General features: G+C 43.8%; 1 protein-coding gene across 4 annotated transcripts in view; it reads left to right on the top strand.

Annotated features, from left to right (window-relative positions):
• The window catches only part of RIPOR2 (RHO family interacting cell polarization regulator 2), a 68,998-nt gene that overhangs the window by 28,333 nt on the left and 23,189 nt on the right, over positions 1-17,476 (top strand). For all 4 annotated transcript variants that reach the window (XM_041408172.1, XM_041408174.1, XM_041408171.1 and 1 more), the window contains exons 2-8: positions 6,441-6,567; positions 7,706-7,861; positions 8,497-8,575; positions 8,792-8,815; positions 9,886-9,939; positions 12,742-12,891; positions 13,799-13,862. In XM_041408172.1, coding sequence (XP_041264106.1) covers positions 6,441-6,567; positions 7,706-7,861; positions 8,497-8,575; positions 8,792-8,815; positions 9,886-9,939; positions 12,742-12,891; positions 13,799-13,862 — 654 coding nt within the window. The remainder of the gene's footprint in view (positions 1-6,440; positions 6,568-7,705; positions 7,862-8,496; positions 8,576-8,791; positions 8,816-9,885; positions 9,940-12,741; positions 12,892-13,798; positions 13,863-17,476) is intronic.

Here is a 17,476-nt window from a genome sequence, read left to right on the forward strand (position 1 = left end):
ATCCTGCTGGATAATCAGTGCCCAGGATGTGCATGGTGAGGGAAGAGACCACCTCAGCGAGAGCAGGATGAGCTGCAGTGGGCTCAGCTAAGATTCTTGTTGCTGCAAGAGGCAGGGCAGACGTTTCCCTTCCTGTGCTGTGGCTGCCAAAGGCTTTGATGCCCACCCAAGCGTGTCCCATGTGCTCCCACATGTCTCGTTTGAAGGAGGGGGCTCCATCTCAGCTGCAGCTCTTTCTCTGTGCAGCACTGCTCTTCAGCCGTGTGGGTAAGCCCACGTGGCTCGTTCTGTACGCTAAAATTAATGTGTGGAGCTCACGGGTGTGCTGGCCTTTCACCAGCTGATGTAGGCTTGGGACGTGTGTTTGTTGGTGTAGCCATATGCTGCTATTTAGGAATATCTCTAAGCCTTGGACTTGGGTGGAACAAACGCACATGATTTTGTTCTGGCAACCAAGAATAGTTCTTCAGATGGAGCTTGCATGTCTGTGCAGTTCTAGCAAATGCTGCCCTGTACAAGGGAGGAGCAGCCCAATCACTGGGAGCATAAAATGTGCCATGAAGATTGTAATTTGTGTAATTGAGTGACCAACAAAATACACCTTTCTACCGGTGCTTCCAGGAGACCCCCACCCCACAGAAATCATCCTGACACATACAGAAATTATGAATCTGCTCACTCATGCTGAAGAGTTTTTGTACTGAAAGTGTAAAAACTCTTGTGCAAGAATTAAATTTCTTGTGAAAGTTTTTATAATGCTCCTGAGCACTCTTACCCACATAGCACTGTCAAATTTTTATGTTAAAAAACCCAAAAGGATGTCTGCTTTCTCATCCAAGATGCATGCCTCTGTACCTTCTGGGAGCCTAGGGAACATGGAAATCATAAATTCCAGGTGGTTATTTGGGCTACTAGCCATGCTGGCCTTGTATTGCCAAAGTGATTCAGCTAAATCAGAAGGAAGAAGTTGGAAAATAAATACTAAAATTTACTAGACTTAGGCAACAAAAGCAAGTGGCATGCATTGAAAGTGCACTGAATGACCTTGGCAGTGAGCTGAGCATGTGTAAGTTTAGAATTGCATTATGCTCCTTGGATTTATGAGTGCAAAGCAGAAAGAATTGGCTGTTTTGGAGGACAGTTCCTTCCCTTATTGTGTTTGTGTTTTGGGGAGATGCATGGTCCTAAATGTCATCTCATTGCGTTTAAAAGTTTTTCTCCTTTGTAGGCCTGCCAGCCCAATAAGCAGAATATAGACCTTGTCATAGATGAGAGAGGAAAATGTTCTTTTCTTTCATTAGTCACAAAGATACTGTCTTATTTGTCAGACATACACCAGGTTTGCAGGTAAGCAATGTTCCTAGCACACCAAACAGAATTGATTGACTTTTGTAGCCATCCACTCACATTAGTTAATGGACCCCCTCAGCTCACCTTAACCTAGATAATTATCACTTGATTTTTAACAGGCAGCCTGCAGGCCATCATAGATCAACATACAAACCATCTCACTGCAAGGATTACCTCTCCTTAGATCCAGAACGGACTTTGAACCATGTGACACAAGAAAATAATACAGGAAGAAAGGATGAGCAGGGATGCTTTCAGTCACTCAGTCCTATCCCACTTTCCCATTTAATCAGCGATTATACATAATCCCAAAGTGTCCTTGAAGCCTCAGCTGCAGACAGCTCCCTTACACCTTACAGCAAATTCTAGACCTGGAGCCATAACTGTAGCTGCTACAAGGAGAGAACAGGAGGAATCAAGAGCACCATCACCACTGTATATTGCAGCTTTACATGGTTGTTAGCACATGTCTAGCAAAACCGACTTCCCCTTGTCATGTGGTGAGCAAAAAATACATCTCCAAACTGGTCATGGGGAAGAAGCAAAGAAAAAAAGGCTGTGCAAAAGTTAGGCGAGATTTAGCAAATATGTTTCAGCCTGATTTTCCCCTCTTAGCTTGAATCAAACACTGTTTATCAAATATTTTGGTACTGTGGGAGGTAGAGGACTGTGCTGAGGGTGATGAAGAGAGAGCAGCCCTGTGGAAGTGATTGTCCCTTCCCCACTCATTAGCTCAGGCTCAGCTGTTTCCCTATTTCCAGACTGAAAGAAGAGCTGAGTGAGGGGACTTTTATTTCCCTGGGGACAGAGACATCATCAATTATCTGCAATTCTGTGCTGCAAGCTGTCAGCGAATAGGGCAGAGGAGTACTGATAGGATTTCACCTTATCCCTTGACTCACTGATGGGCTCATCATTCAACTGCTGTTGCCCATGCTGTGCACTTAGCATGGGCAGTACTAATTATATTAATTATACTTCTACACAGAGCATGCTTGTACTAAGGAGACTGGTGTCTTTTTAAGATGAAACATCCCTGGTTCATTAACTATATAGATTTAAAAGTGTAAGTGTTGTCATTATATCCACTGCTGAAGTGGATCTCTCAAATCACAGAAGCATTTAATATCATTTTAGATGTGCAACTGGCATTATATTGAGAGCAAAATTTATACTGCATGTAGAAGACAGTAGCATTATATTACATAACTACTAAATGTAGACTGAGAAACTTGATCACTCCCTTGGTGTAGCACCAGAATGCCCTTAGCAGTGTTCAGCTGTGGGGATACCCATCAGGGCAGTAAAAGATCTGGGTGAGTCCTCATGGGCTGAGCCTTACTGAAATTATACTAACTGCACCCATGCATACAGCTGCATTATTAAATTCAGAGGTAGGCTTATGTAGTTGATAGCAGAGAGACCTGTGAATGGTTTAAGAGGCAGGAAAAGAAAGCCCTCTCAACAGAGGGTGTCACAACAACATGACAGATACTCATCACTCAAAGTGTATTTGCAAGATGGATATCATTAATAATCCATCAATGCAGTGCCCATATGCAGCCATTGTCTCTGGGAATTTGGGCCAAGGGGCTGATGCAGAGTCTGCAATTTTATGAGGTTAGTTGGAAGTGTCTGAGATGTTGTATTATGAATATTAGTTTAAGTCTTAAGAACAGATGGTGTTGGTACAACAGAGTCAACCTTTAACCTGACCAATGGAAAATAACTGAACAGAAGTGGGAGATTTTACCAGTTCTGACTGTTCCCTCCTTTTATCTCAGTTTTGTTCTGTACAGAAATTAAACATACATTATTCACCAAGATTATATATAATATATAGGGAGAGGCCACAAGCCTATCTGGGCTGTGAGTTCTGACCATTTTATGCAAAAGCAAAGCAAAAGTAGCTCCAGGCAGGTCTTCAATTTGCATTTCAATTGCACTTCTTGCACATTTTTTCTGGTATCTTGGGGAAAGTCTTAGCTACAAAAGCCTTTCAAAGCCATCTGAGTGCTTGAGCAAAATAAAGAAAATAAATAAGTACATTCCTTTTCCAAGATTATTTATTTTTTAAGGTTGCCCAAAGGAAAAGAAAATCAAAACAGTTCCAGTGTTTCTGCACAGTCAGATTTGGACACTAAGATTCTATTCAGAGTGAAAGCCTGTTCTCTTCATATTAATAGAGAAGAGCCATCATGCAGAAGATGCTAGCATTTTCACGACAGTTTTGAATCTAATTTGTGGTTGTGATTAGCACCCAACTTCAAGTTTTGTTTTCTCTCTCTTATTTTTTGAGGAATGGTTGATGTTTATGCTACTAAATCTTTTCTGACTGTCAGTGTTGTTTAGCTCCTCCTAGGTCTCCAGATGTTGTCAGGGTGTGTGTGTTAATCATCCTGTCAAGCCATGCAATTATTGAACACTTGCAAGGGATTTTCTTTCTGCTCCTTGGCACTCTGGACCAGATTTTTAATGCAAATCCTTGTATGGGAGCATGCAGATTGCAGCCTAATTGTCTAAAGATTATTTGCAAACCCAAAGGGAACTTGCTGTGCAGACCCCAGAATACTGTGGTTGGGTGATTTCCACTCTATCTTGCAGGAGGTGGCTCTCTGTGGAGTTTGAGCTGTTAGCATAAGCTGGCACAGGGAAACTCTGTACCACCTATAGGGATGTGAGGTTTGACCCTGGAAGCTGCAAAATGCCTTCTTGCAAGTGCTGTGCCAGGTGTCAGCAAGCCTGAGCACAGCTCAGCCTTGCAGAGGTGTGCAGAGAGCCTCATGCATGTAGGGATGAGTACAGAGCCAAATTTGGGCTCTCATTGACCAAAGACTCAAGTACCTCCAGCTGTGGCTGGAGTATGTTTATCCCTGTGTGAGTTAGACAAAGTGCATCCTAACTGTGGCATCTTTTGAGTTTGTGAGGAGCAGCTACTCCAGAGCGTCTCTGCTCCTCCATGCTCTCCCCTTTCTGTGGGTTTCTGCCCAATAGAGGTGCTCATGGTCCTCTGCCTGAGAGCAGCGTCTGCGTCCCAGGGGTTTATCCTTGCTGTAGTTAAACTCTCTGAGCCCCGAGCTGAGTGGGCTGCATCTGGGCTAGACAGGAACACGAATGGTGAAATGCCATTACCTGCTGACCACAGGGGAGGAGAAAACCATCTTTGACTGCACCCCGTCTTTGACTGCACCCCGTGTGGTATCTCTGAGTCTGTTCAGTCAGGGGGACAGCCCTCACTTCCAAAACAGGAAGATGTACTCTGGTTGGGTTGTGCAATGGAGAAAATGTCTCATTAGCAGTAGTGCTGGCAATGCTGGGACTGGAAGAAGTGTTTCTGGCAGAGTTCTTGCAGAAATATTCCTGACAAAGCTGCTCCTTGGGCAATGCAATCTTCTCCAAAGAGAAACAGTGGTTTGCCGTGGCACCTACTGCCACACCAAAGAGTACTTGTATTTGCCCAGTTTAATGCTCCAAATTAAATATAACTGAGCAGTGCACAATGTTTCCCCACATATTTGCTTTCTGCAGTGAATGTTTGCCATGCAAGCACCACGTAGCTCCGGTGCTTATCATTAATAAATATGTTCAGTTGTGAAGGCTCACACTGTAGATCTCTGGCTTTCACAAATGGCTGTTTTATTGGGCACTCGCAGTCATTCCTGACCTGTGGGGATGAGAGGGCGGTTTAGACTTGCTGTCACCCCTCAGCCCTGTAGGTCAGAGTTTCACAGAGCATCAGCTCCATTGCCTGCAGGCAGCTCCAGCCCCTGCCATACCATCCTGCTTCATTGCCAAGCTCATCCCTCAGCCTGGCTACTGCAGTGAAATGAACTGGGGCCATGGGGCAGGCTGGGTCCAGCTTTTAAAATAGATGGAAAAGAACTGCTAAAACCCCTCTTTTTCATTTTCTGTCAGATTATTTTTAAGCTGGCCTAGTTTCTCAGTCCATTTCACAGCACAGTGGTGTCATCAGCTGAACTGACATCCCAGGAAGGATGGAGGCAGGGGGAGGACGGGTCCTGCAGGATGGGGGAGCTGTGTCTGGCAGCACCCACTGACCAGCCCCCTCTTCTCCAGCATCCCCATTTTCCTCCTGCTTCCTGCCCTGCTGCCTGGCCTGTGTTGGCCGTGGTGCTCCTCACAAATTGGTGGGGCCATTCCTGTTACCAGAGCAGCACAAAACCAAGCCAGCAGAAAAATCAATTTAATTGTCTGCCGAGGGCAGAGACAAGAAAAACAGTGGATTAAGGAGAAAAGGAAGATAAAGGCATCCCCCTTTTCCCTTGTGGCAGCAGATAGAGCTGCTGTGAACTGTAGCACTTCTCTACTATTTCTTTGTGGATGGATTGAAATCATCCTAGTTTAGTGCAGATGCCAAGCTGGGCATTGGAAATGAGCACACAGAGGGCAAGGGCTTCCTCCCTGCTGAGCACCCCCCCGCCCCAGACACATGAAATGCAGAGCATACAGTGCCTGCAGCTTGTTTACTCCTCTCTCTTCACGGTGGAGGGCATCCCTCTCATCACGGCATGTCATGGCTGCACACATACCCACCATGTCTTCCTTGTCAGCAGCCCCTGGGCTGAACAGCCATGGGAGCAAGGATCAAAGGGGAGCTGCAGGGCATTCATGATGTATCAATCCTTTTAAAAATTATTACTGTGTATAATCACACTTTGCAGTGATGGTGAGTGCCTCCTAAGAGCTCTGCATGCTCCCATAATAGTTCCCAGGACAGATGGGGACACTGGGGCTGGGGGTGAAGCATGCCAGGCATGGCAGAAGTTGGGAATGGCGTTGGGATTGTCACATTGAAGTATCTGGTTTCTAGTCCTGCATCCAGACCCTCTTTGTGTCTCTGGTACATTTTTCAGTTGACCCTGGGCTGGAAGTCAGGAGTTAAAATAGGATTGTTTTGGTTTTGAGTGGGGATCATTTGGAAATGCAAACAGATTTGTGCCCTGGCTTGCAGCCCCTCGTGGGGTTCAGGTACCCCTTAATATCATGGATGGACACCAGGCTGTCTGGCCTCACTGCCTGCCTTTTACTGTAATTCCACCCTCAGTGACATGCTTTCTGTTGTTTTTCAGGAATATCTCCGAGGCTCCCTGACATCATGTCAATAGGATCACATTCATTCTCTCCAGGAGGTCCTAATGGGATTATTAGAAGTCAGTCCTTTGCTGGCTTCAGCGGGCTTCAGGAAAGACGGTCCAGGCAAGTGCCCTTGCTCTCTAAGGGTAATTTCAAAATCAGGCTGTAAGGGAGTTCTGGACTTACGGGGATGAAGGGGGAAAGGAGGTGAGAGAGGACTTCTTTCTCTCTGACTCTCTGCCAAACCAAGTGTCCTAGGCTAAAATGTCTCTATATATTTTTTGTATAACTAAGCTGTAACCCTCTGCCTGTTTGCCTCTCCCCCATTAATGCAGGGCTTCCTCACATGCCTCAGAGCTGTGAGAGAGTTTCAGAGAACCATTTTAACTTATGCAGTGATCTTTTCAACATGTGAAATGTGCAGGAACACTGCACATGATACACTTGACATCACCTCCTTTTTAAGACCACTGCTGCCTAAAAGGCAGTTTTCTCATTGCTGCACAACTACAAATCCAAAACAAAGCTGTTTCCTTGAACTTGGCTGCGGAGCCTTTCTGTGCACTGCCCCTTAGCTACACAGGACTTAGGGCTTTGAGACAGTCATGCCCAAGCCATGCAGTCCTGGATTCTCCCAAAGACTACTTTACTATTGATTTTAATTTGTGTAGTCTCCCAGTGCCAGACCACCAGTTAGCAATTGAGGAGTAACAGCAGGAAAAGGGCCTCCCATTGTCAGCCCAAGTCAATGATGGTTGTTAGATGCTGACCTACCCACCAGCACAGTCCCTGAAGAGGCACCTGTGTGCAGCACAGCTGTCCTCACTTTGGCCTACACTCCATACTCAAGACCTGTGGTGTGATGCTGTTCTCCAGAAACTTTCTTAATCAAATCTCAATCTTCCTTAGGACCCGCAGGCTTTGCACCTGAGATTATCTGGGCTCCCCTTTCTGTTTAGCACCTGGATGTAGCTCAGCTCTCTCATGGTCTCTCTAATGTGAGTTAGGACAGGCATGGTGTAAGACAGAGAAATGTCTGATGAGACTCATACTCGGCCAAGCACTTATGTCTTGGGAAGCACATATCCCAGGCTGCTCAGATTCTTAACCCATAAAGAAATGCAGACCTTTAACTGGCAGGCACAGAAGCAGATTCATTTTTTGCTAGCAGAGATAATATCAGAAGATTTCTTCAAGCTACGCTCCTTTGAGATTTCTATGATTTATAGGGATTTCTTCTTCTTTGATGTTCATTTTGCAGGTGTAACTCCTTTATTGAAAATTCCTCAGCGCTCAAGAAGCCCCAAGCAAAGGTGAAGAAAATGCATAATTTGGGCCATAAGAACAGCACCACGCCCAAAGAACCCCAGCCTAAAAGGATGGAAGAGGTCTACCGAGCCCTGAAGAGTGGCCTGGAGTAAGAGCTTTTATCCTGCTTGTTGACTGAAGCTTTCTGTGACATTTTAGAGCCTAGAGAAACAAAAACAGGGATCCTTCCTCACAAGAGACGAACATACACCTCTTGAAGTCTGGATTGTGACACTTAATGTCTAAAATATTTGTATGGGAAACAGGAATATAGGAGGCAGAATCCCATTTCCATTCACATTTTGAGAAAAGCTTCCAAAGCTTCTGGGATTTCAACATCCGATTTTTTTTTCCCCTGAGTTTCCTAGAGTCCTATCAAAAGCTTGTATTGCCTTCCAGATAACATCCTGGATGATAACAGGGCTTTAATCAGCCAGATACAGGCGTAGCGACTGGAAGGCACCAGCCCATAAACTAAGCAGCAGATTAGCTTACTTGAAACTGGTTGTTCAGTGTAAAGAGAACACTGAGCTCTTACGCAGTTAAATAAGTGCACTCCTATTTATTCCCAAAAAGGCAGCAGGGAGCTGCTTTTAGGACAGATCAACGTAAATGAGTTTTTTGTCTGTAAACACATCCAGTGAGGAAAGACATTTGTCAGGCAGATTTTCTTTTAGGATGGTCATCAGCCAGCTTGGTATGTGCTGCAGAGCTCATGCATCGTTCTCTGGTTTGTGTTTGCAGTGAGTACCTGGAAGTTCACCAGACAGAGCTGGATAAGCTGACTACTCAGTTAAAAGACATGAAAAGAAACTCACGCCTGGTACGTGCTGTGCTTTTTCATTGTGTAGATGCACAGTGGCCTTCTTGAGGTGCTTGAGCAGCCAAGGGATTGGTGTGGGATACAGGGAATTTTCACTGATGCTCTTCTTCCCTTCTAGCCATTGTCTTGTTTGTGTGTTCTGATGAGTGTCAAACACTACTTTCTCATGGTGCTATCGTGTTGCAAAATTAATCAGTTTTGTGTTCTCTGTTGCAGGGAGTCCTGTACGATTTAGATAAGGTATGCTATTCCTTTGAACACTCACTTTGCAATATCCATACAGTGTACATGGAAATCTTTCTCAGAGGGATCTGCTAGCCACGCCAACACCTACATTTTCAAAGGAAGAAGTCCCACTCCCCTCCTCTTCCAAGGGGCTCTGGTATTGCCCATTAATGCAGCATCAAACACAGTGTGCTCACTGATCTGCCGTGAAACATACCCCACCAACCCTTTTTCTGAGGTCTGCCAGGTCACACTGGCTCTGGGATGGGCACAGACAGAGAGAGACCCCTTCCAGGCAAGAAAGGAAGGAAGCAGAGGAGGGACTTCCTTTTTCTGTCAGCTGACAGCCATTAAATCCATTCCCTTGTACAATTCTCTTAGCCAGCTCCAGTCAGATGGGGGCTGATAGCAGTGCACCAGGGGGCTGGGGGGGATCCAGGTCAAACCCCAGTTCATTCCTGCTCCTGCGAGTTCTGAAGAAAGAAAAACTGAAAATACATTTTCCCTGCAGGAGAATTTGGGTGGAAGAAGTCCTTCAAAAACATTTTCTGAGAAAGTCTGAAAATGCCAAGCATGAGTTTATTCTCAAAATGAGCTTGCTAAGGAAGACAATGGATCTTGAAAGGCAAAACCTGATCAATATTAATATGGGATTTCAAAGTACTGAAAACATTATTTTTTTAAGCTAAAAAAGCTCTGCTTTCTTTGGTTTTTTGGTTTTTTTTTGGTTTTTTTTTTTTTTTTTTTTTTTTTTGTTGTTCTTGGTGTTGTTGTTTTGGTTTGGGGTTTTTTTTTTTTTGTTTTTTTGGTGTTTTTTGTTTGTTTTTTTTAATAATCAGAAAAACCTAGAGATATCCCATCAAATGAAAACTTACATTTAAAAATATACATTAGGTAAAGAACTAAAGGAGCTCCATTGTCAGCAGCTTAAGAGTAGTAGGGTGGGACAACTGATTCTGGTCAAGGAAATCCTGTGTGTTTTAAGGAGGAGTATCTCAGATCCATGGGGTCTAGCAGAGCTAGCGTGGCAGTGTCTTACTGATTTATTTAAAGGTGCCTCACCTCTGCTTTTTCCTTTCTTTCAGCAAATCAAAGCAGTTGAGAGATACATGAGAAGGCTGGAGTTCCACATTAGCAAGGTAATGAGCTCCCTCCTATCATCTTTCTTCTGCATCTGTTCCTATATTATTGAGGAAACAAACCCTTGGCCTCCTGCTACCCCTTTGTGCTGCGGAGGCCGCTCCCAGATTGGCTGTTTTTTCCATGATGGGCTGGTGGTCAGAGCCAAAGAAAGGGTTTCCACATGGACCCCAAGGTCCAGCCATGCCCCAAGACACTCCCACAGACTTTTATGTACAGAGAAAACATAGGGTTGGAGACTTGCTGGGGAAAATCTATCTCACAGCATGCTTATTTAGGTAGGAGAGTTACATCTGAAAGCAATTTAATTCAGCAGTTATCTCTAACACACACAGCAGCAAGTTTGGATTTATTCCTGGATTTCGCTGCTAATGCTTTTGCTGCATGGGTTGGGGCCCACATCCACTTGAATGCATTGGTGAGAATATCGGTGGAGGTACTTGTGATTTACACTAATATGTTTTAGAGCTGGATGAAATCCATGGCAGGTATTCTCTTACTTATAAACATATCTGCTAGTGATTAGTTGCTTTTTTGAGCTTGACAAAGGAATGAATTATTTTTGACAGATGAAATGTCTTTTGAGAGCCATTTAAAAAGCATTTGTGCAGCTTCAAGTCCTCTAATTATGACAACCTATCCAAACCTTTTAATTTCAGTCCTCTCTTTCTCTTGGAGCTGAAAATAAAAATATAAATCATGAGGTGATAGACTGAGATTTTGTTCCCCAAGCCACCTACTCCCTTGCTGGCAACATGAATGGCAAAAATTAGTGCTTGAAGAACATTTCCATTCAAATCCTTCCCACTTCAGCCTGCTCAGAGCTAATGGTTTCTGGGTTTATAATAAGAGTGAAAAGCACCAAACGTGAGAGGTAACGCTGGTCAGTGTTACTCAGGCTTGCCAACTACATGAGTTCACTCTCTGTAGCCCATGGCAACAGAGACAAAAAGAACTGAGTGTGTAGCATGAAAGCCCACAGGCTTGGGCAGGTGAAGAAACATCTTTGTTTCTAATGATAGAAAAGGTTTTTTCAGCAGTGTTTAATCAGGGACACAGAGATGCCCTCTGTCTTTTATCTACCACTGCTCTGCAAGGGAAGCAAAGCAAGGAAAATGGGGTGCACCACAGCAGATCCCACATACTTGGGGAGCAGATGAGCATATCCTAGCCACACTTACATGGGCAGGAGCAGGATATCAATCCCAGACCAAGGCTCCACTTCAATGTCAGAAGTAAATACCAAGTGACAGCTATTTATAGTAGCTGTCTTTAGCTTGCTGGCTTGCAAGAGAAACAGGATGAGTATGAGTGCAGAAAGCTTCTTTTGTAACTTCAAAATGGTAAAATGCTACCTTTGTTGTCATTAACTTATGCTGAACTCTCTCACTTTGCAAAGCATTCCCTGTTTTGGGTAGGGTGCCCTCAGGTCAGAGGCTTCAGCTACCAGTTATCCAAGATAGTCTTGTAAAAATTGACCCAAGGCTTTGAAGCCATCAGGAAGACAAGTCCCGTTCCAAACAAATTAGCAACAGCACTTTTTGTTAGAGGTTATGCAGGCTTGGAAAATGGGATTTGAAACATGCCTGGATTGTCACATCAGGCTCATCTCTAATGCAGCACACAAAGTCACAGACTGATGAGGCCAAGGTGCTGGATACTTTCACAGAAAGAAATTATGCCATGAAAATCCATTGCTGAGCAGGAGCACTGTGGGACACACAGAATGACCTCTTGATTTCAGAGATAACAATGGAAATAGTTATTTTAGGTAAAACCCAAATATCATCCTGTTTTAGGAGGGATGTTAGAAGCAGAAAGAAGAGACAGCTTCTTCCATTCCTGTCCTTCTCCTCACCCTGATAGTCAGGTTAGAAAACCCACATCATCTGTATCTGGCAGATTTAGTTTATAAAAACATAAACCACTATATATAGCTGTTGTATATATGTACATATATGACTCAGTTGGAGTAAATGTGTGTGTTTGATACAAGGATTAGAGGGAAAAAGGAAACCAAAGCATGAGGTGTGTAAACCCATTGCCCCTCTGAAGCTAGATCCAGGTGAGGTTTCAAACTGTGCGTGACTATGTTCTGCAAAACTTCCAGAGTGCTTGCAATATGTTGGGTCCCTAAGTTGTGTCAAAGGAACGTAAGAAAATTAGTAGATGTGAATGTCTGGAGGAGTTGAAGTTCAAAATACTTTTTTAGCTTGACATCAGATGTTTATAAGCCCTTTACTTGTGCTGATTCCTAGTATGACTCCCAGATTCTGAAGGATGGACAGCAAGTGTTGAAAATATCACTCCCAGCTTCAAATACTACCTATTAGTCAAATATTGCAACAGCCTTGATCCATGGCTGATATTAGGGAACCAAAGCCACTGCTGACCCTGCTAAATGTGCCATTTACCACTTCCAGTTGCATTTAGCAGTGTGGGCATTGCAGTTGCCTTTTAAAGAAGTCTTCCACAGTGAGATGTTTGAGAAGCTGGCTGCATTCCTGCCTCACTGGTATGATGGGGAGAACACAAGAGGCAATGCTTAGAGGCATGCAGGGCAAGCAGGTGAATTGCTGGCATCTACTGTTGCTCTACTGAGATTTTTACAGTAGAAGTTACTTTCATATTGTGTTTCTTTTCCAGAGACTGTAACACTATCACAGTTTCATTTCCTCAGCCCCTCCATTGGATATAATGGTTTGGCTGAGTTTTCTTTTAATGCAAATTACTTCATTGTGTTGGCTTTATTTTGCTGAGGTTTCTGCGGTTTTTCAGTACACTTTCCTTGTTCCTGCTAGGTGGATGAGCTTTATGAAGCCTATTGTATCCAAAGACGTCTCTGTGATGGTGCCAGCAAAATGAAGCAAGCTTTTGCAATGTCTCCTGCCAGCAAAGCAGCTCGAGAGAGTTTGACTGAAATCAACAGGAGCTACAAGGAATACACAGAGGTACATCCTCATCAGTTCATTGTTTTCACTCTCACACTGTTGGAAAGCCATGGGAACTTTGCCACTAATTTCAGGGAGAGTTTCATCCAGATAGAAGAAATAAAAGAAAACCCATCAAAGAAGAATTAGTATTTGTTTTACTTCAGGTGAATAGCTGATGACTGACAAAGACAGGTTACACAGGCCCAAAGAGTTCCTTGAAAGAACAGTTTAGACTCTCTGAGAGCAGGGTTATACCTAGGAACTGCAGCACAAAAGCATAAATCTGCCCCAAACCTACTTAAACTCCAACTACCTCCTTCCCACCTGCAGATGTAGGGACGGATGGCAGCTTGACTGGAAACTATGTGCCTAGAGACATATGCTGCATCCTGTTTGTTGTACTTGCTGTGATTAAAATCTATTTTATTAAACAGGCAGGAGATGATGAGCAAGTCTAATAGTGTTGCAGACTTCCCAGCACACAAGCTGCGATAACTGTCCAAAACCTGAAGGAAGAACTGGAGAGGGGCTAATACCCAGTCTCTCACAGCCTTCATTCCTGATGTAGTCCATGATTCTTGAGTGATTAAATCATTCTGGGAGCCACTTTGGCATAGAGCTGGAGCTGTTGGCACAAGTCCTGGCTGGAGAGGACTAGAACAGTGAGCAGGTTACGCTCCAAGGGCCAAAGCTTCCCTTTTGCTGTCAGGAGGATTTGCATGCAGCAGCAGAGAAGCACAGGGTTGCAGTGTCAAAATAAAGCAGGCATAGCTGCCATTTTTTAGGGCCAGACCTAGCTAAACTAGAAGGATGGCTCTGAGATTGATTTTATTGCGAAATATCTTGAATCTATCCTTACCAACAGACCTTTAAAAAAAAAATCCCAAAGTTTTGTCTGCCCTCACTGTTCTTTTTTCCAACACAGAACATGTGTACCATAGAATCAGAGCTGGAAAACCTATTGGGGGAGTTTTGCATCAAGATGAAAGGTAAGTGCCTCTTCACCTTTCCCTTCTTTCTCAGAAACAGTAGCAGTTGCTGCACATGTTGGTGAGGGAATTGAGACGTGCTGTGTGACATGCATTTATGACAGGTGGGGTTTCCCACCCATTGCTGAGCCTTCAAAGCCCCAGTTCACTCCTCTACCCACTGGAAAGGATTACAGAAACAGGAACACCAATGCTTACACACTTTCTGAGGTTCTGCTTTTTGTTTTCTAGACTAATTACCTCCCACAAAGACTCCTCCCAACAGCCAAAGCAATTCAATTTTGAAGACTGCTGCAATTTTTGCTTCTATTTTCAGTAATTCTTTGAGAAGGTGACTGGGAAATTATCTGAATTGCCATGGAGCTGAATTTAGAAATTTAAAATACTTCTTAATTTGATATCAGCTATTTCCAACTCCTTTACTTTTGCTAATTTTGACCAGTACTATTTTTGACCCAATGTAAAAAAAGCAAAAAGCTGGGGATAGTTTTCCTAGATAACTCTAGGATGATAACTCTGATGGCATTCACCTTTCCATTTTATTCCTTGTCTTTATGACAGGGGAGTTTATGGGTTTGAATACAATGGAATCAGTTTTACTTGAAGCCTCAATGGATCATCAGGTATTGCTAATGCTGTTGTCCCTTTAAGGCTCAATGTCTTAAAGAAGACACTGGGAGGGGATATCTTTTTTGGATCAGTAGTCACTGGCATGAGAATAGTTCTATAAAACAAAGCATCTAAATATTCATGAACTCTTAATTCTTCACTTGATATCTTGCCATTTAAAACATCCACAGTATTGCTGGTGGAGTTTTGAGAGCTCACAAATCTCATGCAAGGTTTTGATTCTGCCTGCCTTGTCACAGTTGTTTCCTATTGCATTGCAGAAGGTTAAGATTAATCTTAGATTAAATTAAAATAGCTACTCTGCACTCTCATATTATAGAAAACAATTGCAGCAGATGTTGGAGTTCTCCTAGCTCCATCCCTCAGGTTTTAGATGAACACACAGAAACTGAGACTGATATTTCTGTCCAGGAACCCACAGCAGAACCACAGCATGGACATGCTGAATGAACAATGTCACAGAGTGTGTAAAGGGATTTTCCAGCTGCCTTGGAGCATTTCTTTACTTGCTGTAAATGCAGTGCACAGTTCCTGGCAGCTGGACACGTGCTGGAGGTGTCACAGTGTCACAAATATCTTGGGTGAAGAGGTCTGGCCCATTCTCTTTTGGTTGCCAAATCCTCTGGCAGAACTCAAGGGCTCTGGAGAAGGCAGGTACTGCACTCATGTGCAGGAGCAGAGCACAATCAGCAGCTCCTTCTGAACACAGTTTGCAGCATGTAAAGAAGCCCAAATTAGAAAACAGCAGAGAAATTCCATATTAAGTATTCTCTAATTAGGGCATCTGAGATTTCTATCTAGATAGTTTTCCCTAGGAATAGGAATCCTATAGGACAATACAGCCACTGCTATTGCTAAGGCTTGCAACAGTTCTGGCAAAAAAGCCTGCAGATCACACAGCAAGTTTTCCCTTAAGTTATACTGCAGCATATCCAGCTAACTTTAGGATCTAATTTAAAATCAAAGCATTCCTCTCCCCAAAGCTTATCTGTTCCTAGCCATTCCAGCGAAAGTTATTTTTATTTTGTGCCCTCTGTCACTTACACTGAAAGCAAGCCAACCTACACAATGCTGTCAGGAAGCAGGGGAGCTGCACAGAGCTTTTATGACTGATATTTATAGAAAAAAAAAAAGCCTAATCATTTTTTAAAATCAAGATAATAAATGTGCCAGCAGGCTTAGCTAACTGGTCAGGATTAATCAGTTGTTGAAATTTACCAGGGAAACCCAGTGTGGAAATTCCTGTATGGAATCTGCATGTCCTGTTGTGATGTTCAGGAAATTGCCCTTATAGCTGTCTGAAGAGCCAGGACAGCAGGAAGTGAAAAGCCCAGATGTTTCACTCGAGGGAGGCCAATATGTTGGCCTGACACACCAGTGGCTCTGTGACACAGAGCCCACACCAGCAGCCAGGAGTCCAGCATCCTGCACACCAGCAGAGCTGCACATGCTGCATGAGCTCCAGGTGGCCCTGCCTCCTTACCAAAGTGATGACCCTGTCCCCTGTTGTTTCCTGTGAAAGTACTTATGCCCTATTGTCAAGTCAGCATTTAGCTTCCTCTTCATCATGCTGAGAAGACTTGACCAGCCTGGTTGGGCCAGTCACAGCTCACAGACTTCAACATCTATATGGAGTTTTAAGCTGGAGTTTCCTCACCCACCCTCCCCATATACTGGGCAAAAAAAGGACCTTTTGTTTTCCTCACATGCTTTTGGTGATGTGTCCCAGGAGAGATCAAATTCACTTATAAAAGCGTGCCTGGGGAGAGAGAAGCAGTGGTAGAGTGCTAGTAATCTTAAATTATTTATTAACAGTAAATAAATTAGAAAGGAATTGGTAATATGAGCTCTGTGCAAGGGCCTCTCTGTTCTGCTGAACACTAAGATGAGCAAAGAAAACTATTTTCTGGTCAAAGAAATGGAAGAGGCAGATAAGCAGATCACGGGGACAGCCCATGACTGCATGCAGGGATTGAGTTGCTCCTACAGTACAGCTAGCAGGACTAATTCATGCAAATACAACCAGCACTAGGATTCCTTTTACTTTTCTTGATTTTAGCACACTCCTGTGTGTTGCGTTGGGGCATTCCTATCTCTGCCACAGGCTTTGTATGTGGCCTCAAGACGGTTTCTTTGGACACTGCAACAGTAGAGGCATAGATTTAGGCTCACACAGGCAAAGCTGGCTAAGTTTTTATACCAAAACAAGTGCAATGGCTACATTCTGAGGGGAATCTGTGAGAAAGGATAAGCTCTTTCTTTGAGAAAAACAACCAGTTGAATCCTGTAAAAAAGCAGGTCAGCAGGCCAGGAGCAGGGTGGTAATTCCCCTTGGATTTCAGTGTGGAGCCTCAGGAAACTTTCATTTCATATGCACAGTGCTGATATAAAAGTAGCATTGTTATGTCCTACCTTAAAAAACCCGAAAACCAAACACAGATCACAAGTGCTTTGCTGTGCTACTTCCCCTGCTCTGGGGAAAGATGGGATTAATCTGGTATTACAGATGTCAGTCATATTTTGTGATGCACTTACTATTGAAAGACACTCAGCTATTATGGGAATGATAATGTTATGGAAACACCAAGCAGAAGGAGCCCCTGTTGCTTGCTGTGTCTCTCTGAAGATGTACTAAAAAAGGGATCTGTGTTGAAGTGTGGAGCTTGGTCACACAGCATTGAGGAGGATCAGGGGGATCAGCAGCTCGCCTACACCTCGCCATGGGAGGGGCTCTCAGCTGAGTGTCTGAAGCCAGATGACATCAGAGAGGTGTTTCTCCTTTTTCTATAGTTACTATATAAAAAGAAACTTTAGGCTCTAACAGGGAAAAAAGCTGGAAGGTATAAATCTTCCATGTGCAAGAAACCACAGCCCAGTGAATTTTACACAAAATAAGAAAATTAAGATGGTGGGTTGTCTTGGTTCAGAGGGTGCACAGGCAGCAGTAAGAGGGGGGATATAAACAGCAGCTGGGGGGCTGCAGG

This window comes from Onychostruthus taczanowskii, unplaced genomic scaffold (assembly GCF_017590055.1).
Source record: "Onychostruthus taczanowskii isolate IOZ18803 unplaced genomic scaffold, ASM1759005v1 scaffold29, whole genome shotgun sequence".
In the NCBI taxonomy this organism is placed as follows: domain Eukaryota; kingdom Metazoa; phylum Chordata; class Aves; order Passeriformes; family Passeridae; genus Onychostruthus; species Onychostruthus taczanowskii.